Genomic DNA, 24422 nt, shown 5'->3' on the forward strand with positions numbered 1-24422 from the left:
TCACTAAAAAAAAAAAAACCTACTTGCCACCACTCACCTAACACGTGATCGTTCTGGGACAGGTTACGATGAAAGTTCACAAATACAAGTGATTAAAAATGTGCTGCATTATACCAAAACCACCATCTTGTGCCAATCACGCCATCTCACAGCCAATATTGTACATATTTTTTCAAGGTGGCTAATTATTACGAATTTGTATGATTTCACTCACACAAATTTGTACGTTTTGACTAAACCCCAGTGACGGGTAGGTTTAGGGGTGGGGTTTGTGGTAGGTCATTTATATGAATTCATAAGAATTTGGCAGCTCATCAAATACATTCGATTTAGCAAAAATTAGCCACCTCGTATGTGCGAATATGTACGAATTGCCGTGAGATCGGGTTGACCAAAACACAAGGATTTGTTGTTGTCCTTTGTTGTTTATTCTTTTAATTAGCTGTACGAAATCTGAACAAAAGTTGTCACAGGAGACAATAGAGGGTGCTTCCCAATTCTTATTTGTGCGTCCTCGTTTCCTTTCCTAGCTTCCTTACCTTGCTCCTTAGCTCCGCCCCTTCAGGATGCGAGGGAAGGACGCGAGGACGGAGGAAGTGAAATTATATATCCTCGCTCCTTTTAACGTCACTTCAAAGCGGCGTCAATTAATGATGACTCTGCAGTGCTGGATTTAGTCGGGATTCAACATTAGAGATAACTATTTATATTGTGAGCTTCAGCCTCCACAAAATACCACATTTGTCCATATTTTAATTCATATTACCAGTTATTATTAACAACGAATTCCAGTTATTAGCTGCTTTTTATTCATTGTATAGTATTAGTTTATATTTGTTCCGTTCATTTTCTTGTGCTTTGATATAATTCATGTTTGAATTATTTGTACATGTTAACATAATAATGATGATGAATAAACTGTGGCACGATATGAAGGGGGAGGAGAATTAATGCATGCATCACGTTTAGTCGATAAAACACTTCCGCAAAGGATACTCCAGTGTATCCTCGCTCATGACTCCTTAGGAAGCCTCCTCACTCCTCCATCCTCGCCTCCTCACGGTGCAATTAGAGAATTGAGATCTCCTACAAGATGGCTGAGCTCCATCGGTTTCCGGGTCATAGGATGGAGGACGGAGGAGCGAGGAAGCGAGGATGGATATTGAGAAGCACCCAGAGTCTGGGAATCTACGTAATTGCGCGTTGATTATGTTTACAGTGTGCAATATAACATGAGTTCATGTTTCGCGTGTAAAAAAAAACAGTATTTTTCACACAGTTTACTTATCTGTACAGCGCTGTCTTCTCTGTCCTAAATACGGCCTGATGATTTCCTTGTTCTATGAAGTCCCTCCTTCAGAAACACGTAACGAGTTCTGATTGGGCCAGCGCTTCCCGTGTTGTGATTGGACAGCAGCTTAGTGCACTTTGCCCGGAAAGGTCCCGCCTCTTACCATAACGGGGAGATGCAAGCGCTAAATGCGCGCTCTTCTCCACGTGGGAGAGCAACAAGACCACGCCCCCTTTTTTGCGTGTTCTTGTGGACCGAGGGTTAGTCAACAAACGGTTCTAGTGACATCATTACACCCCTGCACTTCCTGCTGTAGTCCAAACCGACCGTTCACTGTAGGCTTTGAAAGGGAACTTCTGTTCAATAAAATATCTCACTTGGCATTGAACTTTGAGCTTTATAATTTTACAGGTATTATTTATGCTCCAACAGCAACATTTTACACTAACTAAAGTTTGAAAGATGAAATCGCGAAGAACAGGACTGTATTTAAATAGGGAAAAGATGGAGGTGTTTGGTACTTCTAACTTGATCTCTGTTTGGTTCCATAGTGAATGAACTGGGCTTAGTGGGCTAAGCTAAATGCTATCAGATCATCACTGCCTGTCAGAGAGATTAAGTGCACGCACTGAGACGAGAGAGGTATGTAACAACTCGTTTTAGTTAAGGGAATAACATAGTTTAATATGAAAAAGTGGTGAAGTAACCCTTTAACCGCCTTTGAAATCACAAGTGGGGTATTACCGATGCATTTTATGTCGTAGAATGAAATGTGAAAATATTCTGAGCTTGTGTAACAGGGACCTTATTTAAGGCATTTAACCAAAAACCCAAAGAATTCAGGACAATGAAACCGTAAGTGCTAAAATACTAAATCGTTTCTGGGTTTTGGCTTACCAAAAATACATCGTACCTGCAGCACTCTATGAGGATTTAAAATAAATAGTTTATTATTATTTTATAAACAGAGATGCACCTGGACACAGTGAGGCCTGACATTTTCTGGAATCCACGTTTGGACCCTCACATAATGGGCCGCCATTGGCTGGTGGTGGGTTGTTACAAAATCTGATTCGTTCCTGGATGCCTTGTCCACAGGTGACACTACACGGGCCCCACTCCTCCCAGTTTGAGTAGCCTCCTGGGACTGCAAAAACAGTACAGAATAGGAATTACTCTAAAAAATAAAGACATATTATATATATATATATATATATATATATATATATATATATATATATATATATATATATATATATATATATAACGTATATATACACACACACACACTCACATGACATAGGCTTTAGTAAAAATCATTTACCTTGAACTTTCAGAGATATTGTTCTTTCTGCAGTACCTGCCTCACTTTCAGCAACACATCTGTACTCTCCTGAATCTCCAATCTGTAATACACACAAATTAATCTCTCACATGCATTTTCTATTATCAGAATTTGCAGTGGTGAGCTGATCAATAAGCATTTGACACCTTGAAAAAAATATTATTCAAGCATTTTAACATTTTACCAACATGGTTGACGGGACTGGTTTTGCTCCTCTTTTGTAATTTGCTTTGGAAGAATGCAATAGGCTATCCATTAAAAGCATTTTCTTTCTAAAAGTAGCCTATTTTTCCAACCGTTTTCAGTGGGAGCACCAACAAAATGGCAACAATGTAACAAGGTGTTGAGTGTTAATTTCACACTGAGTGCTGGCCGTTTTTTTTTTTTCTGAACAGAGTTGAAAAATGTTGGGTAAAACTTTGGGTAAAACGCAGAGTTAATCCTTGTCACTTTTACCCTGCTGTCCAATCACAGAGGAGGACGGATAGAACAAATTCCACAGCGACCAACTGCCATTTCCTACTTGAGCAACAGCACCAGACTATAACAACAAGCACTACAATGGAACAATACAATTAAAAACAACGGCCAGAGCAAATACTTTACACTGTATAAACATTATATTCAGAAACAAACTATCTGTGAAAACAGATACTAGTAAAACTTCATGGATATTCCATATCATAGAATCCAATGTGTCTCAACTGGAAAAAAAATGCTGTAGTGCAGAATCGCTCTCTGCATTTCTGAAAAGCACCTGGCCTTTTCAGCTGGCTAAAAATGCTTTTTTTTTTTTACACATAGCCTTAACATAATGAAATGCAATGTACTGTAAATGTACCAGAAGAACTAAATAAAGCTAGTGTTAACACAGATAAGAAATGGTTACCGTGGCACTGTAAAGAGCCAGAGAGCCATTACGGAGGGGATGAAACCGCAGAGAGCCGAGTAAGGGCTGGCCATCTTTGTGCCAGCGCAGGGAAGGGACAGGGTCCCCGCTGACAGCACAGTCCAGCATGGCTGCTTTACCCTGAACTACAGTCTGGGACGTGTGGGCTTCCCCTCTCAGCATGGGAGGTTCTGTAGGAACAGAGTGTATGCTTAAACTGTCAAACAGTGGCTAGTCCTTTAAATTAGAAAAAGTTAATATAACATATTATATTGAACAGACAGAAAGCATCATCTATTCTAGATGCAATCAAACTCTACTCAAACTTGAATTGCTTTTCCACACATTATGGTTAATGATGCATACCTCTGACACGCACAAATGATAGAGCCCGTATTGATCCAACAGTGTTCTCTGCAATGCAGACGTATGTGCCACCATCACTTACAGTGACATTGTCAATAATCACTGAACTTCTGCCAGATTCATCAACACTTGCTCCTGTAGGCAAATATGAGAGCATGCTTGTGATGTTAGAAAAAAAATTCAAAGGAAAGAAGAGAATTCAGACTCACACCCTATACCTGGATAGGGCCTGTTGTTGGCAGTCCACGTTATGGCAGGGGTTGGAGTTCCCTGAGCATGGCAGGATAGGGTGAGACTTTGACCTTTATTCACCGTCACATCACCAGGTAACTCTTTAAAAGCAGGTCTCATGTTGACAGACAGGCGAATGTCCCGTCGAGCTGTTCCAGCAGTGTTGGTGGCCACACAGGTGAACAGACCTGTATCACCAGGCTGCAAATAGATCGTAACATCATGACTTCATACAAGGATTATTTTAAATGGGCATGCTGGTCATTTTTTACCTCATGAAAAACATACACTGACCTCTGCTCTTTCAATAATCAGTTCTCCTGACCTCAGCAAAGTGAATTTGCCAGGCAGGTTTTGCACAGGGAGTCCCTGTTTCTCCCAGCTCACCCTGGGCTCTGGAAGACCCTGTGCTGCACACGGCAGAAGAGCTTGAAATCCCTGGATGACGGACATCTCTGACTGACCAACAGAAATCTGCGGTGGGGCTAAGTGGAGAAGCACAAAGATATCTATGAACTAAAAATGTATTTTAAAGTCTTTCATAGGTATTTTTGGTACAACAATCAAAGGTACAACTCCAACCCCTAATTCCAACAATAAATCATTAATATGTTGAAAAGGCATAATATATTTAAGCATATTCATATCAAAATATGTTTTGCCTTATTTTCCAATAAAATGCCTATATATTATTTTAATATTATATTAAAATATGAAATAATTAAATATTATTGTAATATAGTGTATATTTCATTGTCATGTAATAAAAACCCACATTCACAAACATAAAACAAAAAGCATAAAACATTTTCTTAGACTTATTCCAAATAATAATTGGGGTGTTTAGGATAGGAAGTTTTAAATGGAAAGTATGAAAAGATTACAGATTCATAAAATGTGTAGGAATTGTCAGATTATTTCATGTTTCATATACATTTTTTGTTAATTTTGTTTTTATAAATAATATTAATGTTTTATAAATATTAATTTAAAATATTAATAGATATACTGTATATTCGTATTATATATACAAAAAGATAACATGCCAAAATATGATAATATGCAGTTGAGAAAAAAGTTAGTTCAAGGTATATTTGCTTTGCAATTTAGCTCCTAAAGTAAATGTATCTTGTTAGTATAAAGTGCATTAGAGGCAACAGAAAAACAGAGACATGTCATGGACTTCATATGATACAAAGATTTCACATACAGTGATTCTTTAGGTATTATGTGGAACTCACTTTGCAGAATGAGTCTGATGTCATGGCTGGCTCTACCAATGTTGTTTTTGGCTGAGCATGTGTAGATTCCTGCATCGCTGCGTTGCGTGGCAGTGATGTGCAGGGTGCCATTGGAGAACAATCTCAGGTGTGTACCTTCCACCAAGGGCCTACGCTCCCTGTGCCACGTCACTTCTGGCTTTGGCTGACCATCCGCAGCACAATACAGACTGACCGGCTGGCCAATAACTGTTGTGTACTCCAGACGAGGCACGGACAACACTGGAGGAACTGTCACCGAAACAATGAGATAATCATTACTCAAAGTCACATTGTAATATTGCATTAACTGAATCTTTAGTTTGAAGTAAAAAAATGTAGACTTCCTCCAATAAACATGATGTACCTTGTAAAATGAGGTGGGTCCTTCCCATAGCTGTTCCTGCTTCATTCTGTGCTAAACACTGATACATGCCGGCATCTCCAAGAGTAACCCGTGAGAACTTCAATGCTCCATTGGAGAGCACCATCAGTCTGTGACCTGAAAAATATCAACAATAAAATATCATGCTTAATCATTTGTTTATCAACTGATCTTTTATTATTATCATCTTCTACTATTACTATGAATCATACTTTTATTTCTTGTAATGATAGAATATTGCATTAGACTTTCTGCTAATGGCCAATACTATTTCCAGTTTTATAACGCCATTGATAATGTCCTTTTGTGTTCACTTTTAAAGACTGAATGTATAAAAAAAACTAAAAAGTATTAGCTCTATTCTTACAAACCCGATTCCAAAAAAGTTAGGACACTACAAATTTGAATAAAAACAGAATGCAATTATGTGGAAGTGACTAATTTCTATATTTTATTTAGAATACAACATACTATAGATGACATATCAAATGTTTAAACTGAGAAAATGTATAATTTTAAGGGAAAAATAAGTTGATTTTAAATTTCATGGCATCAACACATCTCAAAGAAGTTAGGACAAGGCCATGTTTACCACTGTGTCGCATCCCCTTTCTTTTTGTAACAGTCTGCAAAAGACTGGGGACTACGGAGACAAGTTGCTCAAGTTTAGGAATAGGAATGTTGTCCCATTCTTGTCTATTACAGGCTTCTAGTAGCTCAACTGTCTTAGGTCTTCTTTGTCGCATCTTCCTCTTTATGATGCGCCAAATGTTTTCTATGGGTGAAAGATCTAGACTGCAGGCTGGCCATTCCAGTACCTGGATCCTTCATCTATGCAGCCATGATTTTGAAATTAATGCAGTATGTGGTCTGGCATTTTCATGTTGGAAAATGCAAGGTCTTTTCTGAAAGAGATGATGTCTGGATGGGAGCATTGATTGCCTTTCCAGATGTGTAAGCTGCCCATGGCACACACACTCATGCATCCCCAAACCATCAGAGATGCAGGCTTCTGAACTGAGCGTTGATAACAACTTGGGTTGTCCTTGTACTCTTTAGTCCGGATGACATGGTGTCCCAGTTTTTCAAAAATAATAATAACAACTTCAAACTCTTTGGCACAGTCCATTTTAAATGAGCCATGGCCCAGAAAAAACGCCTGCGCTTCTGGAGCACGTTTAGATATGGCTTCTTTTTTGACCTATAGAGTTTTACCCGGCAACGGTTAATGGTGAATAAAAAAATGATCATTTAAAAAATGCAGTTCTTCTGAACTTTCTATTTTGAAAAGAATCTTTAAAAAAATTATCACCACTTCCAAAAAAAAAAAAAAAGAAAATATGGAAACCAAACCAACATTTTCAACATTTCTAACAATAGAAACGTTTCTTGAGCACAAAACCAGCTTGTGATCATTTGACACTGAAGAATTAAGTAATGGCTGCTGAAAATAGCTTTCTATTAAAGGAATAAATTACATTTAAAAAAATATGTAATATGTAAATATGTAAAAAATGTAATAGTATTTTCCAGCATTAATATCTTTACTGTATTATTATCAAATAAATGCAGCCCTGGGGAGCATAAAACACTTTTTTATATATATTTTTTAATCATTTTTCTTTTTTAAATCTACTGACCCCAAACCATTGAATAGTAGTGTACATGGTAAATTTTAGCCATTTGTCCACCGTCGGACCAAAATGTTCTCATTGTTTAACCGTTCCATTCTGTGCTGAACTGGCCCAACTGGTACAGATATAGTTTCATTTTACACCGTGGGGCTGATAACAGAGCTTTTTGGAATATAATACAAATGCGTCAGTCTTTGCCTTGGTCACACAAGAGTTTACAGACAGTGTGAAATGTAACTGTCAGCCATGCAACTGACAAGTTAGTCTCATGTTTTAGATAAAATCTGTAATCTTGATGTCAAACCTGTCACTAATCCAGTTTTAATTATTAGGCTACTCAATCAAACTAACCTGTTGCCACAGGAATGCCTTCTCGTTGCCACGTAATGGTGGGTCGTGGGAAACCTTGTACTTCACAGGGCAGAACTACCGAGTGATGTAACACCACCTGGACTTCTTCTGCCATGGGCCTGATCTCTGGGGGTTCTACGAATACAAACCCAATCAAAATATATATTTTGGTAATTGCATATACTAAGTGTGCTTTTTATTCATCGGATGACTTTAGCATAATATCACTAATACTTGGATCTAACCTTGCACAGTAAGAGTAACGTGTTTGTAAGCCACTCCAACTGAATTGCGGGCAGAACAGGTATATTTGCCAGCATGACTGGGTGTTGCAGCCAAGATCTCCAGTGCACCTACATCAGAATGAAACAACTACAATTACAAACTAATACACGTATAGGGTTAGAAATATCAGTTATAGCTTTAGAGTGAAGATTATGTTGTAATTTTGACTGAGATTCACCTGTGGGCAGCACACGGTAACTGCCCCCCCGAGCGCCCAGCTGCATCCAGTTCTTGTTCCAGCTAATGATAGGCTCTGGACGCCCCATGGCATGACATGGCAACACGACAGGGGACATTTTAACAGCCGTAACACTGCTGACGTCATCTTTAATTACAGGAGGAACTAGAAAAAAAAGCAGTCCATGAATATGCACAGACATACTGTATATGTAAGAATACACAAGGCAACTTTTTGAGCAATGATGTCACCAAGGAGCAAACCAGGTGAGATGCAGGGCCCACAATTGATCTAAAGTATCCATATAGAAATGTATTGCCCATTCTCAATGGGAAAGTACACAAGGAGCATCGCTCTGCAACACTGCCCAGCAAAATTTCTCAACATTTTTGCAAGAGTTCATGGGAACACTTTAACAATAAGGTTTCATTAGGTTAACATTAGTTAATGCATTAACTAACATAAACTAACCATGAGCAATACATGTGTTACTGTATTTTGTAATTATTGTTAATGTTAGTAATTAATACTTTTTATTTGTTACATTTATATACCACTTTTCTGGGTACTCAAAGCACTTTACATAAGGGGGGAATCTCCTCAACTACCACCAATGTGCAGCATCCACCTGGATGATGCGACGTTAGCCATATTGAGCCAGAACGCCCACCAGACACTAGCTGATTGGTGGAGAGGAGACAGCATGATGAATCGTATATAGGGATTATTAGGAGGCAATAATGGTCAAATTTGTTCAGGATGCCAGGGTTAGACCTCTACTCTTTATCCGAAGGACATCCTGGGATTTTTTTTTGGACCTGATAGAGTCAGGACCGCAGTTTAACGTCTCACCCGAAGGACAGTGCTCTTTGAAAGTATAGTGACCCCATCACTATACTGGGGAATTTGGACCCACACAGGTTGAGCACCCCCTGCTGGCCTCACTAACACCTTCCAGCAGCTACCTAGTTCCCTTATCGAGGGAACTTCCCACTGCGTCGAAACGCTTTGGGGATGCTCCCTAAGCATCAGCGAATCTGAAGCCTGAATAAACACTAGTCCAATCCGATTGGTCGTGCGTGATGACGTCATTGTGACGGCGTACCCGGAAGTATAAAAGGGGGGCCGGCGCATAATGGCGGCAGTTATTGCTCTTCAGCATAGCGCTCTCTGTTTGGTCTGTCTATTTACTGTTGTCTGTCCAGTTGCGAGTGTGTGTGTGAAAGATTTATTTAAAAAGTATGGAAGAGAGAAGGAGTGCATTTAGGCAGTGTGTGCATCCGTGTCCCCGTTACATCTCGGGATCGGATACACACCTGTTATGTGTGCAGTGTCTGGGTGTTCAGCACGCTCGGGCGGCTCTCGAGGGAGCCGCCTGTGAACACTGCGAGCTGCTGACACTCAGACTGCTCCGCTCTCGGCTGGCCGTGTTCGATGAGACCGGCCAGCCTCGTGAGCCCCGTGGTTCTGGACCCGCGGTCGCTGAGGCGGCTCGGCGTCGCAGATCATGGGGCTCACAGCGGGACTTGTCAGAGGGTTTCGGGACTGCCGCGGCACTTTCCCAATTCTCCCCTGACAGTTCCGACGATCTTCCTCCCCGTGTGGAAGCCCGCTTGGCGGCATCTTCCCCCGGGTTGGAGGGTCCGATGCTTGAGCTGTCTGATTCTGAGGAATTAGATGTGCTCAGCATCGAGGCGGGTGACGTTAAAACACCATACACACTGCTTCACTCATAAAATAAGGTGCTCAGGCAGTCCCCGAGGGGGCTGCCTGTAGTAACCCGGTGTTCTCCGTTCCCGTGCGGAAGCCCGCGATGCGGCTCTTCCCCGGGAGGGAGAACCAGATGCTTGAGCGATCTGATTCCGAGGAATTAGATGTGCTCAGCGTCGACGGAGTGAAGCAAACGAGAGCCCGCCACCTTATAATGCAGGCTCGATCTCGCGCGTTGCCGAGGCAGCGCGTGCATTAAGGGTCTGCAACAGAAGTGAACACACGCTATATGTGTACATGTGATACTGTTTAGCGAGGCTTGCAGTCAGCCCCTGAGGGTGCTGGCTGTGGTCGTTGAGAAATGTCTCGTAGCGTACAGAAACGTGCGTTTTCGAGTGTTTCAGCCTCGCGCCTGTGGCTTTCATGAAAGCCAAATATGTTGGGAACGATTCGAATCTCGCGTTGCTGAGGCAGCGTGTAGATGACGAGTAGTTGAATACATATTTAAACAGTATGGTCTGGTGATTATAGGGCTGCATTTAATTCTGAGGAATTTAAATTAAACATTATCTGACTTTGAGGAGTTAGATATGTCTATTCAGCCTATCATTCAGCATGTTCACGTGATGGGTGATTATGGTGGCATTTATTTCTGAGGAATTAAATGGGATTTATCTAACTTTGAGTAGTTAGATTATCAGCCTATCATCCCAGTTGTGTTCACTATTTGGGTGTTTTTGGTGGCATTTAATTCTGTGCAATTAAATGGGATTTATCTAACTTTGAGGAGTTAGGTATTTCAGCCTATCATCCAAATTGTGTTGCTCCCGGGGAGCGTTCGAGATCGCCTCCTCTGTGGAGTCTTCTGGAAGTCGATGCTGCGATCCGCCGTCTACGACGCTCGGGCCACATTGGCTTCCAGCGAACGCATGCTGCTCTAGCCGCCTCTAGAAAGACTGCAGCTGGGCAGCAAACGCGTTCGCACACCGAAAATCCTCCCCGACTAAGCCCTGCCGGGTGGCCGCTTCAGGGGGTCGGGCAGGAGGCTCGGTGGGTACCAGAGACCAGCCTTGAGAGGCTGGTTCCCCTAGTAGAATATATCAGCGCATAGTCATTATGCTCCTGAATATATCTGTTGGGCCCTGTGTACCATGGGCAAAGGGTGCAGACTGCAGTTCAGTGTTCCACCACCGGGGTTCATCGGTGTGGCCTGGATAGTGGTGTGCCCAGCCCAGTGGCCTGCTGGCCAGCCCCCTCTCCAGAGGAGCGATCGAGGTCGCCTCCTCTGTGGAGTTTTCTGGAAGTCGATGCTGCGATCCGCCGTCTATGACGCTCGGGCCACATTGACTTCCTGCGAACACATGCTACTCTAGCCGCCTCTAGGGAGACCTCGGCTGGGCAGCGAACGTGTTCGCACACCGAAAATCCTCCCCGACTAAGCCCTGCCGGGTGGCCGCTTCAGGGGGTCGGGCAGGAGGTTTGGTGGGTACCAGAGACCAGCCTTGAGAGGCTGGTTCCCCTAGTAGAATATCTCGGCGCATGGTTATGCTCCCGAATATATCTGCTGGGGCCCTGTGTACCTTGGGCAAAGGGTAGAGACTGCAGTTCAGCGTTCCACCACCGGGGTTCATCGGTGTGGCCTGAATAGTGGTGTGCCCAGCCCAGTGGCAGGTAGGGAACAGGAAGTGTGCTCCCTGAGGGTAAAGGAGGCTATATTGTGTATCCCTCCGCCAGACAGGGAGTCCGGCTTTACGGTCGCTACCTCATGGTTCCCAAAGAGGATGGAAGAGTGCGTCTATTATTAAATCGGAGGTACTTGAACCGTTCTCTGAGGAGATTCAGGTTCAAGATGCTCATTATCCCATCGTGAGTCAGATCCAGTCCGAGGACTGGTTCGTCACGATGTATCTAAAGACGCATATTTCATATCTCCATCCTTCCTGCCCACAGGAGGCCTGAGGTTCGCTTTCGGGGGCGAGGCGTACCAATATCGGGTTCTTCCCTTCGGCCTCACTGTTAAGCACACCACTGTGAAGCACTTTCAGAGTGCTGGGGCACATGGCAGCAGCGTCCAACATGATACCGTTCGGCCTGCTACACATGAGACCCCTCCAGTGGTGGTTGAAAACCAAGGGGTTTTCCCCCAGAGGGAATCCTTTTCGTATGATCAGGGTAACGCGCAGATGCCTTCGTTCCCTAGTCATATGGAAGAAACCTTGGTTTCTGTCCCAGGGGCCAGTGTTGGGAGCGTCCTGTTGCCGGAAATCCGTTTCAACAGACGCCTCCCTCACTGGTTGGGGCGCGGTCATGGACGGCCGCTTTGCGAGGGGCCCATGGGAGGGCCGTCATTCCTCCTGGCACATAAATTGCCTGGAGATGATGGCGGTCTACAAAGCTCTCAGGAGCTTTTCTCCCGGACCTCCGCGGCCAACATGTCCTGGTGCGGACAGACAATACGGCTGTCGTAGCGTACCTCAATCGCCAGGGAGGGGTAAGATCGCGCCCTCTGTGCAGATTGGCGCATCTAATCCTCCTGTGGTCCCAGGGGAAACTGTTGTCCATCAGGGCAATGTATGTCCCGGGGGTTCAAAATCAGGGAGCAGACATCCTGTCGAGGCAGGGGCTGAGGCCCGGGGAGTGGCGGCTCCACCCCGAAGTGGTGGAGGCCATATGCAAGAGGTCGGCCCAGTGGAAGTGGATCTGTTTGCGTCTCGAGAGACGTCCCACTGTCCACTGTGGTTCTCCCTCACGCATCCAGCCCCGTTGGGGTTGGATGCCATGGTGCAGACGTGGCCGAGGCTGCGTCTGTACGCATTTCCCCCGATTGCTCTGCTCCCGGGAGTCCTGGAGAGGGTCCGTCGGCAGGGGGTCAGTCTACTTCTGGTAGCACCCCGTTGGCCGACGCGAGTTTGGTTCTCAGATATCATAGCCCTGCTGGCAGGTCATCCATGGCAGATTCCTCTGAGGAGGGATCTCCTGTCTCAGGCGGCGGGGACGATATTCCACCCCCGGCCGGAGATTTGGAACCTTTGGGTCTGGCCCCTGAGGGGGCCAGGTACCTAGAGGCTGGCCTGTCGGCAGACGTGGTAGAGACCTTACTCAGTTCCAGGGCTCCGTCCACAAGGAGACTGTACAGCCTCAAGTGGAATGTGTTTTCCACTTGGTGTAGGGGGCGTGAGGTGGACCCAGTTAACTGCCCAGTGGCTTCAGTGCTGGAGTTCCTCCAAGATCGCTTCTCTGCGGGCCTAACCCCGTCCACACTCAAGGTGTACGTGGCTGCCATTGCGGCTTTCCACACTCCTCTGGGTGATGGGCCTCTGGGTAGGCACCAGTTGGTTGTACAGTTCCTCCGTGGGGCTCGGAGGATGAGGCCTGTGGCTCAGTCCAGAGTTCCAACCTGGGACCTGGCAGTGGTTCTCGAGGGGTTGGCTGAGGCCCCCCTTCAAGCCACTGGAGTCAGCAGAACCGAAAAATCTGACCCTTAAGGTGGCTTTTCTACTCGCCATCTCCTCTCTAAGGAGAATGGGGGATCTCCAGGCCTTGGCAGTAACGCCGACTTGCCTGGAGTTTGCCCTGGGTGGAGTGAAGGCCATCTTACACCCTAGGCCGGGCTATGTGCCTAAGGTCCCATCGAGGGTGGTCAGGTCTTTGGTTCTGCAGGCATTTCATCCTCCGCCTCACGTGACGGCGGAAGAGGGGAGACTTCACCTACTCTGCCCGGTCAGGGCACTCAGGGTGTATCTGGCGAAGTCCGCACAGTGGAGGAGATCTCAACAATTGTTGGTGTGCTTTGGCTCACCCAAGAAGGGGTTGCCTGCGTCTACCCAGACAATCAGTAACTGGATTGTCCAGGCAATAACCAGGGCTTATCAGGTGCGCAGTTTGCCTTCACCTGTAGCCGTGAGGGCACATTCCACCAGAGGCATGGCCTCTTCGGTGGCCCTCCTTTCTGGGGTCCCCTTGCAGGATATCTGCGAGGCGGCGGGGTGGGCTACTCCACACACTTTATCAGGTTCTATAGCCTGGATCTCCCTGCGACGCCTGGCGCGAGGGTGCTCCAACCCTAGTTGTGCCCGGTCTCCGGCTTCACACTAGGACAGGCGCTACCCTCGGTGTGGCCTAGTGGGTACTCGTTCCCCAAAGCGTTTCGACGCAGTGGGAAGTTCCCTCGATAAGGGAACGGCTCGGGTTATGTATATAACCCTTGTTCCCTGAGAGGGAACGAGCACTGCGTCGTACCGCCACACCTCGGCACGCCTGGAGCGCATGCTTCAGAGCAAAAAACTGCCGCCATTATGCGCCGGCCCCCCTTTTATACTTCCGGGTACGCCGTCACAATGACGTCATCACGCACGACCAATCGGATTGGACTAGTGTTTATTCAGGCTTCAGATTCGCTGATGCTTAGGGAGCATCCCCAAAGCGTTTCGACGCAGTGCTCGTTCCCTCTCAGGGAACAAGGGTTATATACATAACCCGAGCCGTTTTCCCAGGAGGTCTCCCATCCAGGTACTGACCAGGCTCAAGGCTGTCTTGGGTTACAGGGTGATAGGGCCATAGTTAATAGAAATGCAACTGTTCATTGTTTGTTCATGTTATTTAACAGTGCATTAACTAATGTTAACAAATACACATTTTGATTTTAATAATGTATTAGTAAATGTTGAAATTAACATTAACAAAGGTGCATTATGAGTTAAAGTTAACCAATATAGTTAACTAATGAAACCTTATTTTAAAGTATTACACAATATGTTACACTATACATACAGTTGCACCCAAAAGTAACGGGATACTTTTAGATATTTATGTCCCACTTCAAAATTAGAATACAATTAGATACAAATTTCCGTTAGGTACAAAATATCAAACATATTATGAATCAAACTTAAATATCCCCCTTAAGTTAAAATTGCTACACTCAGCTAAATAGTGCAGCTTATTAAAAATAGTACTCCTTTTTTTCTTCATTTTTAAGTTGTACTTAAAAAAATGCATTGTATTATTACAATAAACACCTCTTGGATTTTTTTTGTTTTTTGTTATGCAATGTAAAGACACTTTTTAAATGTGGCATAAGTGTCCAAAAGGTTTTGGGGGCCATAGTATATGAGTATGAATATGTCTTATTATCCATAAACCTGTAACACAGTACCTTGCAGAATGACCTCTATGACCCTTCGCTCTTCTCCAACCTCATTGGTCACTGTACACTCAAAGTAGCCTTCATCCTCGACAGATGGTGAGTTAATGATCAGAGAGCCAGAAGACATTAACCTTCAAAACAAAATAATTTTGTAAATCTATTTTAACTAATAAATATTATAAATAAATTGTCAGTGATTAATTACATTTGTATTTGCCAATAAATAAATACAAAATAAAAAGTAATGAAAATAAAACAAGTAGAATATTATAGAAATATTTTTAAATAAATAAAATACAATTTGATAAATAAATCGAAAAGCGCATCAAACCTGTAAGCGCCCGACTGAAGATCCACATTGAGGGGTGAGCCGTTCCTTTTCCAGCTCACCCGAGGAGCAGGTATGCCTGTGCTCTCACAACTCAACACTGCCCTCTGACCTGTGACCACTGTCACATTAAAGGGACCAGGGCTGATCGAGGGCCCAACTGACAGGATAATAAGGACTGAATTAGTCATGTAGGAGGTTGGTGAAAATGTCATTATGTCTCTTTAGTGCCACCCAAAGAAAGTATAAGTGTTCTGCAGTACCGTAGACTTTAAGGTCCATGCCACGATGGTCTGATCCTGCCTGATTAGACACACTGCAGTAGTAACGGCCAGCGTCGGACAGCTGCACTGTCGCAATACGCAAAGAGCCCTCTGACAGCAAGGTGAATCTGTGTGCAGGCAGAGATTGAATTCAGTTGGTGATCACTTTAACGTCAGGATTAAATGCTGCTGTTCACAAACTTGCCTGCCATTGTGAAGTGGGACTGGACCTCCATCTTTCCTCCATAAAACAGATGAGGAAGGGCCTCCCTCCACCTCACACGGCAGCACCGCATCCTGATTTACATGTGCGATGATCAGCGAGCTGCCCTCTCTGATGACCGGCGGCACTAAATGAACAATGATCAATTCGAATTTATTTCCTTGCTGACTTATTAAGAATTGACAACATCACATTGAGAATTAAAGCATCAGTTTTCCAAAAATGTCAATTTATAAAAAAATAAAAAAAAGATGTTTAGCAGGATGTTCTCTTCCATGAAATGAAAGCACAAGCACTTGGAAAATGGTCTGATTGACTGTTTTTCATGGTACTTTTACAGTCCTTTTTGGAGCTTAACAGCCCCAGGACACTACACTAGCATTCAAAAGTTTGGGATTAGTGAGACTTTTGTTGTTGTTGACTAAATGAACATTTTTATTCAACAAGGATCCATTTACCCGATCAAAAGTGAGTGAAAAAATGTATAATGTTATTATTCTGACATTCTGACCTTTCATTAAAGACTTCCCACAAAATTATGAAGCAGCACAAATCTTTTCAACATTGATAAGAACAAATGTGTCTTAAGTACCAAATCAGCATGGGGGATTATGTGACACTGAAGACAACAGGCTTGCTCGACATCCATCGGCGCTACGCAGACCGATCAGTCTATGACATCAAAGTACCGCGAGAGATATTAAACGCATAATGAGTAATTTGCTCAACATCCGTTCTCGCGGTACTTTGATGTCAAATGCTGATCACTCTGCGCAGCGCCAATGGATCTCGAACAAGCCTATTGCTGCTTAAAATTCAGCTTTACCATCACAGGAATAAAATACCATTTAAAATATATAAATAAAACAATAAGTCAATAATTTGTAATAATAATAATTCACAATATTATTGTTTTACTGTATTTCGATCAAATACACGCAGCCTTGGGGAGACTAAAAACATGACGTGCCATTACATGATCAGATAAGGACTGAGTGCATGGTAGGATCTTAAATAGAAAACAAGGATGAGGGTAATTACTTTAACACAGCTGACCTAAATTAACTCATGATGAGGAGCGGGAAAACAGAACAAATGATCACATTATGCAATAAAATAACACAACTAAAGTCCATGATAATGAAGCTAAACAGAACATGACTGTGACAGTTGAAAACAGTAGTGCTGCTTAATTTTATTTTATTTTTGTGTGGAAACACAGATGCATGTTTGATGAAAATATCAATAGAACCACATTTATTTGAAACAGAAATACTTTATTTTCACTTTTGATCAATTTGCCGTACCCTTGCTAAATAAATACGTTTCCTAAAAATAAAAAATAAAAAAACATTTCCCAAATTTTTAAACGGTTTATGTTCTTCATTTTTTAAAATTGTGTTCATATGTGTTTGGGACAACATGAGTGTGAGTGACACAAACTTACAGAGAATCTCTACAGTGAAGAATAGACTGCTGCTCCCAGCAATGTTGGTGACCACACAGCTGTACTGTCCACTATCATGGGTCCGGACATCCTGAATTTCCAAATACTGCCCACCAGCAATGGACTGAATACGACCTCCCAACTGAGAGGGACAGAAAAGGCATATTAATCCGATGTAGGAATTATAAAAACACATCCAGACAGTACATTGATCTGCTCTCACCTGTAGTTTAACATCATCTTTGTACCACTCAATCTCTGGTAGAGGGTCACTGTCGGTTTGACACTCCAGCGTCAAGTGACCTTTGGCTGGAACCGATACAGTTCTGATGTCATTAGAGCCAAGAAGAGTGGGTGGAACTGAAAGTGATCAGACAAAACAAATGATTCAGCTGTTATGACCGTGGTCCTGTGGCAAAAAGTTTTCTTAATCAGCATTTCTGTCTTGTTATTTGTATTTCTTAAGTTATAAATATTTAAGCATCATTTAAAACAATAAATGTACTTTGTCAAGAAAACTTAGGTAACTAAGATGTGTTTTAAAAGAAAGTAAGCTATAGTTTAAAGTGTTGTTTTTTGAAAGAAGTCTCTTATGTAAAACATACAGTAAACCCTCTAACATCATGAAATATTATTATATTTTAACATGTAATGTTTTTCTATTGCAATATATTATTCCAATATAGTATTCCTGTGATGGCAAAGCAGAGTTTTCAGCATGAATACTCCAGGCTTCAGTGTCACATGATCCTTCAGAAATTCAGAAGGTCATTCTTATATGCTGATTTGGTGTGTCGTTGAAATTTTAACTCTTTGGGATTGTAATGAAAACCAAACCCACTTGTCTTTAAAGTATTTTATTCTTGCAAGAAGGCTATTCACATACAGAGAATATTGCATAATATAACACCCAATGCATAATATAAAGTAAATAAAGCTAAATGTATTTACTTTATATTATGTATATGCTTACATGACAACAGAAAACTGATCTTACTGGAAAATTACTGTGTATGTGTACTGAAGTACCGGAATGTTATCTCAGGTGTCACACAATACAAAACAAGCAGAATAACATGTCTACATTCTGTTTTATTAACATAAGATAAAAACAGCAGAGTGGTTGGGGCGTGATCTATTTTAGGGAGCTTGCATTGAGTGAGGCTGTACTTCCCTGCAGAAACTGTCTGTTTGTGAATGGCCTTCTTGCCGGAATAAAATAATTTGAAGACGAGTGGGTTTGGTTTTCATTACAATCTCACCACTAAAGAGTTAACATTTCCACAACAGGTGCTCAAGAAACATTTCTTATTATCAATGTTTGTAACATTATGGACCCTATCATACAGTCCGATGCAGTTATCATTTTCACGTAATGCGCCACGTTCTATAATTGGCAAATGCATTTGCGCCCATCTGTTCGCCCATGGTCTGGTCTGAAAACTAGGTGTGGTTAGACGCATTGTTGATGCATTGATATTTTGAGGCATAAAAGTACAAAACTACTGTGCCATTGAACTGAAACCTGGTCAACTGAAACCTTAATAACAAGTAATATGCGCCTATTCAGGTCCACTTGACAGGTTGTGGACATGACAGGTCCACAACTACACTCTGCTTATTACACACACACACACGGCGGGGAGCAGCAGCACACAAACTTTAAATATTTAAATATTATTTAAAAATAAATGGATTTATCTCTGGAGAAGCGTTCAGTCTTTACGCTCAGAAATTCCACCATGGCGCAAGTACAACTGGCTTTTAAAGGGAATGGGAGATGAGACTCTGATTGATTTATTGCACTCAAAACATACCCATTACTCATTACGAGAATAAGGACAACCATTTTAGACCATGAACTTTAGACCCTGCGCTTAGAACGTTAAAATAAGACCCTATAAATGTCTAATTTTGATCAATTTAATGCACACATGCTAAATAAAAGTATTAAATATGCATTGCATTAACCAAGCTTGCATTTTAATGCATTGTATTTTAGGGCTTGTTAGGGGCCAAGCACCGAAGGTGCGGAGGCACCTATTGAAATCGTTAGTGTTCCTATTATTATTATTCTGCTTCTTCTTCTTCTTCTTCTTCCGCCATAGGAGTCTCTGGCAGCCCATAGAACCGTATGGTAAAAAGTTGTGAAATTTGGCACACTCATAGAGGCCAGTCTGAGCTGTCACTATAGCAAATTTGGTGCCTCTAACTCAATCCCTCTAGCGCCACCACCTGTCCAAAGTTTCACTCATATTTATGCTTATAACTTTTGACCCCTAAGGGCTAGAAACAAAATTCTTTTTTCATCGGATTCCTTGGCTCAAGCCGATTCGATTTCACCCTATGATGTCATTTTCCGGTATGCAAATTTTCCCGCCATTTTGAATTTTCTGAAAAACCTACTTTTTCGAACTCCTCCTAGGCCGTTGCTCCGATTTTCACGAAAATTGAAACAGATCATCTTCAGAGCATGTTGACAAAAAGTTATGGAATTCAAGTTGATTCGTCCAATCGTTTCCAATAAACGCACAAACAAATTTTACGTGGAGGTTGCAAAAACACACTAAAGGCTATATCTCCGCAACGCTTTATCGTATTCAAACCAACCTTGGTACATGTCATCACAAGCATGACTTGAAGCAACATGCAGCGTTTCGGCGCAGCGCCACCTACCTGTCCGGAGATACGAAAAATGCCTATTTTGGCTTTTAACTTCTGAACCGTTTATCCAAAAATCATAAAATTGGTCTCATTAGATTCAGGGCGTCATGCCGAGTCGACTGATATCCAATTTTACCATGTCGGCCATTTTGGATGTCGGCCATTTTGAATTATGTGCAAAAATGCTGTATTTTATGAACGCATGAACAGATTGTTATGAAACTTGGTATGGGTCATCACCACGATGCCCTGAAGTAGCCTGAGAAGTTTCGAAACAGCGCCACCTAGTGGAGAATTTTTTTTTTCAAACGCTTATAACTTTGGGTGTGGTTGACATATTTTGATGGGAGTGTGTTTTTTGGTCTCCTGAATCCTTGCCGACTCCAACGATACCAGACTTGCCAGGTTTCGGCATATGGTTTGCGCAGAGTTGTAATTTAGTGCTTAAAAAACATTTGCTGATATCTTCGAAACCGCTAGTCCGATCGAGACGAAACCAGCCTCAGAAGTTCGGAAACATAGGTCGATAGCTATACGCTAATGCCCAAATCTCAAAATATTGATAGTAAGGGGTAGTAAAATCCAATCAAAGTCAGGTGTCAGTCCTTTTTTACGTGTTTTTTCATATAAATGTCTATAACTCCAAAACAAAATGAGATATTTTCACCAAACTTGACACACATATGTATGGGCTCACTATGAGGACACATAAAAAAATTGGTGGGATTGTGCCTCTTGGTGGCGCTATAATAAAACAAAACATGAAATTCCCATTGACTTCAATGCAGTATTATGGTTTAAAATGCTAATGCTATAATTTAAGAATGCATTAGCGTATCGTTACAAAACTCGGTATGTGTCTTCCGCTCCATGTCCTGAAGATACTCAAAAAGTTTCGGGGTAGCGCCACCTTGTGGTCAAAAGTTGTAATAAAATGTACAGAAATGCGAATAACTTTTGATTAAATTAACCCATTGTAATGAAACTGGTCATAATACAGTCAATGGCTCATGCCGAGAACATGGATACCAATTGTGCCATATTTTGCAAACCTATCTATCCTCCGTCTTGTTATTTGTTAAAAACCTACTTTTTCAAACTCATCCTAGACCGTTTGTCCGATTTTCACCAAAATTGATCCGTATCGTCTTCAGACCATGCTGACAAATAGTTATGGATTTCGGATTGATAGACAAAACAGTTTTCATATACCACTGCAACAGAGTTGAGCCATGATGCAAAAATTACTCTTGAGGCTGTATCTCTGCAATGCTTTGACATATTGACACCAAACTTTGCATGTGTCATTGTCATCTCAATCTGACTAAACCACATCAGTTTCGTAACAGTGACACCTATTGGTCAAAAGTGATAAACCATTAAACCATTATTATTGACTGTATTTAAAATTTGACTGCTATTTTGCCTAAAATCAACTTAATAGGTCCTTAATGGCTCATTGTTGCAGTTGGCTTGAGACTTCCAGCCATGCTGGCATGTCTTGTCTTCTTCTTTGCGCTTGGCCCCGATAATGGCTGCTTGCAGCTATATTTATTATTCTGCTTCTTCTTCTTCTTCTTCTTCTTCTTCTTCTTCTTCCGCCATAGGAGTCTCTGGCAGCCCATAGAACCGTATGGTAAAAAGTTGTGAAATTTGGCACACTCATAGAGGCCAGTCTGAGCTGTCACTATAGCAAATTTGGTGCCTCTAACTCAATCCCTCTAGCGCCACCACCTGTCCAAAGTTTCACTCATATTTATGCTTATAACTTTTGACCCCTAAGGGCTAGAAACAAAATTCTTTTTTCATCGGATTCCTTGGCTCAAGCCGATTCGATTTCACCCTATGATGTCATTTTCCGGTATGCAAATTTTCCCGCCATTTTGAATTTTCTGAAAAACCTACTTTTTCGAACTCCTCCTAGGCCGTTGCTCCGATTTTCACGAAAATTGAAACAGATCATCTTCAGAGCATGTTGACAAAAAGTTATGGAATTCAAGTTGATTCGTCCAATCGTTTTCAATAAACGCACAAACAAATTTTACGTGGAGGTTGCAAAAACACACTAAAGGCTATATCTCCGCAACGCTTTATCGTATTCAAACCAACCTTGGTACATGTCATCACAAGCATGACTTGAAGCAACATGCAGCGTTTCGGCGCAGCGCCACCTACCTGTCCGGAGATACGAAAAATGCCTATTTTGGCTTATAACTTCTGAACCGTTTATCCAAAAATCATAAAATTGGTCTCATTAGATTCAGGGCGTCATGCCGAGTCGACTGATATCCAATTTTACCATGTCGGCCATTTTGGATGTCGGCCATTTTGAATTATGTGCAAAAATGCTGTATTTTATGAACGCATGAACAGATTGTTATGAAACTTGGTATGGGTCATCACCACGATGCCCTGAAGTAGCCTGAGAAGTTTCGAAACAGCGCCACCTAGTGGAGAATTTTTTTTTTCAAACGCTTATAACTTTGGGTGTGGTTGACATATTTTGATGGGAGTGTGTTTTTTGGTCTCCTGAATCCTTGCCGACTCCAACGATACCAGACTTGCCAGGTTTCGGCATATGGTTTGCGCAGAGTTGTAATTTAGTGCTTAAAAAACATTTGCTGATATCTTCGAAACCGCTAGTCCGATCGAGACGAAACCAGCCTCAGAAGTTCGGAAACATAGGTCGATAGCTATACGCTAATGCCCAAATCTCAAAATATTGATAGTAAGGGGTAGTAAAATCCAATCAAAGTCAGGTGTCAGTCATTTTTTACGTGTTTTTTCATATAAATGTCTATAACTCCAAAACAAAATGAAATATTTTCACCAAACTTGACACACATATGTATGGGCTCACTACGAGGACACATAAAAAAATTGGTGGGATTGTGCCTCTTGGTGGCGCTATAATAAAACAAAACATGAAATTCCCATTGACTTCAATGCAGTATTACGGTTTAAAATGCTAATGCTATAATTTAAGAATGCACTAGTGTATCATTACAAAACTCGGTATGTGTCTTCCGCTCTATGTCCCGAAGATATTCAAAAAGTTTCGGGGCAGCGCCACCTTGTGGTCAAAAGTTGTAATAAAATGTACAAAAATGCTAATAACTTTTGATTAAATTAGCCTATTGTAATGAGACTGGTCATAATACATTCATTGGCTCATGCCGAGAAGATAGATACCAATTTTGCCATATTTTGCAAACATATCTGTGCTCCATCTTGTTATTTGTTAAAAATCTACTTTTTCAAACTCATCCTAGACCGTTTGTCCGATTTTCACCAAAATTGATCCGTATCGTCTTCAGACCATGCTGACAAATACTTATGGATTTCAGATTGATAGACAAAACAGTTTTCATATACCACTGCAACAGAGTTGAGCCATGATGCAAAAATTACTCTTGAGGCTGTATCTCTGCAATGCTTTGACATATTGACACCAAACTTTGCATGTGTCATTGTCATCTCAATCTGACTAAACCACATCAGTTTCGTAACAGTGACACCTATTGGTCGAAAGTGATAAACCATTAAACCATTATTATTGACTGTATTTAAAATTTGACTGCTATTTTGCCTAAAATCAACTTAATAGGTCCTTAATGGCTCATTGTTGCAGTTGGCTTGAGACTTCCAGCCATGCTGGCATGTCTTGTCTTCTTCTTTGCGCTTGGCCCCGATAATGGCTGCTTGCAGCTATATTTAGGGGCCAAGCACCGAAGGTGCGGAGGCACCTATTGAAATTGTTAGTGTTCCTATTATTAGGGGCCAAGCACCGAAGGTGCGGAGGCACCTATTGAAATCGTTAGTGTTCCTATTATTAGGGGCCAAGCACCGAAGGTGCGGAGGCACCTATTGAAATCGTTAGTGTTCCTATTATTATTATTCTGCTTCTTCTTCTTCTTCTTCTTCTTCTTCTTCTTCTTCTTCTTCCGCCATAGGAGTCTCTGGCAGCCCATAGAACCGTATGGTAAAAAGTTGTGAAATTTGGCACACTCATAGAGGCCAGTCTGAGCTGTCACTATAGCAAATTTGGTGCCTCTAACTCAATCCCTCTAGCGCCACCACCTGTCCAAAGTTTCACTCATATTTATGCTTATAACTTTTGACCCCTAAGGGCTAGAAACAAAATTCTTTTTTCATCGGATTCCTTGGCTCAAGCCGATTCGATTTCACCCTATGATTTCATTTTCCGGTATGCAAATTTTCCCGCCATTTTGAATTTTCTGAAAAACCTACTTTTCCAAACTCCTCCTAGGCCGTTGCTCCGATTTTCACGAAAATTGAAACAGATCATCTTCAGAGCATGTTGACAAAAAGTTATGGAATTCAAGTTGATTCGTCCAATCGTTTTCAATAAACGCACAAACAAATTTTACGTGGAGGTTGCAAAAACACACTAAAGGCTATATCTC

At 42.1% G+C, this 24422-nt stretch overlaps 1 protein-coding gene across 1 annotated transcript in view; it reads right to left on the reverse strand.

The window, feature by feature from the left end:
* The window catches only part of hmcn2 (hemicentin 2), a 117316-nt gene that overhangs the window by 14660 nt on the left and 78234 nt on the right, over positions 1-24422 (reverse strand). Inside the window, exons 51-67 of the mRNA XM_067413505.1 lie at positions 17555-17691; positions 17332-17473; positions 15867-16011; positions 15662-15789; positions 15402-15558; positions 15080-15201; positions 8215-8379; positions 7997-8104; positions 7752-7886; positions 5749-5883; positions 5364-5633; positions 4417-4607; positions 4110-4323; positions 3892-4026; positions 3526-3716; positions 2616-2697; positions 2268-2438 (exon numbers count right to left, since the gene is read on the reverse strand). Of these exons, the coding sequence (XP_067269606.1) occupies positions 2268-2438; positions 2616-2697; positions 3526-3716; positions 3892-4026; positions 4110-4323; positions 4417-4607; positions 5364-5633; positions 5749-5883; positions 7752-7886; positions 7997-8104; positions 8215-8379; positions 15080-15201; positions 15402-15558; positions 15662-15789; positions 15867-16011; positions 17332-17473; positions 17555-17691 (2628 nt within the window). The remainder of the gene's footprint in view (positions 1-2267; positions 2439-2615; positions 2698-3525; positions 3717-3891; positions 4027-4109; positions 4324-4416; positions 4608-5363; positions 5634-5748; positions 5884-7751; positions 7887-7996; positions 8105-8214; positions 8380-15079; positions 15202-15401; positions 15559-15661; positions 15790-15866; positions 16012-17331; positions 17474-17554; positions 17692-24422) is intronic.

The sequence above is a fragment of the Pseudorasbora parva genome, chromosome 13 (assembly GCF_024679245.1).
Source record: "Pseudorasbora parva isolate DD20220531a chromosome 13, ASM2467924v1, whole genome shotgun sequence".
Lineage (NCBI taxonomy): Eukaryota > Metazoa > Chordata > Actinopteri > Cypriniformes > Gobionidae > Pseudorasbora > Pseudorasbora parva.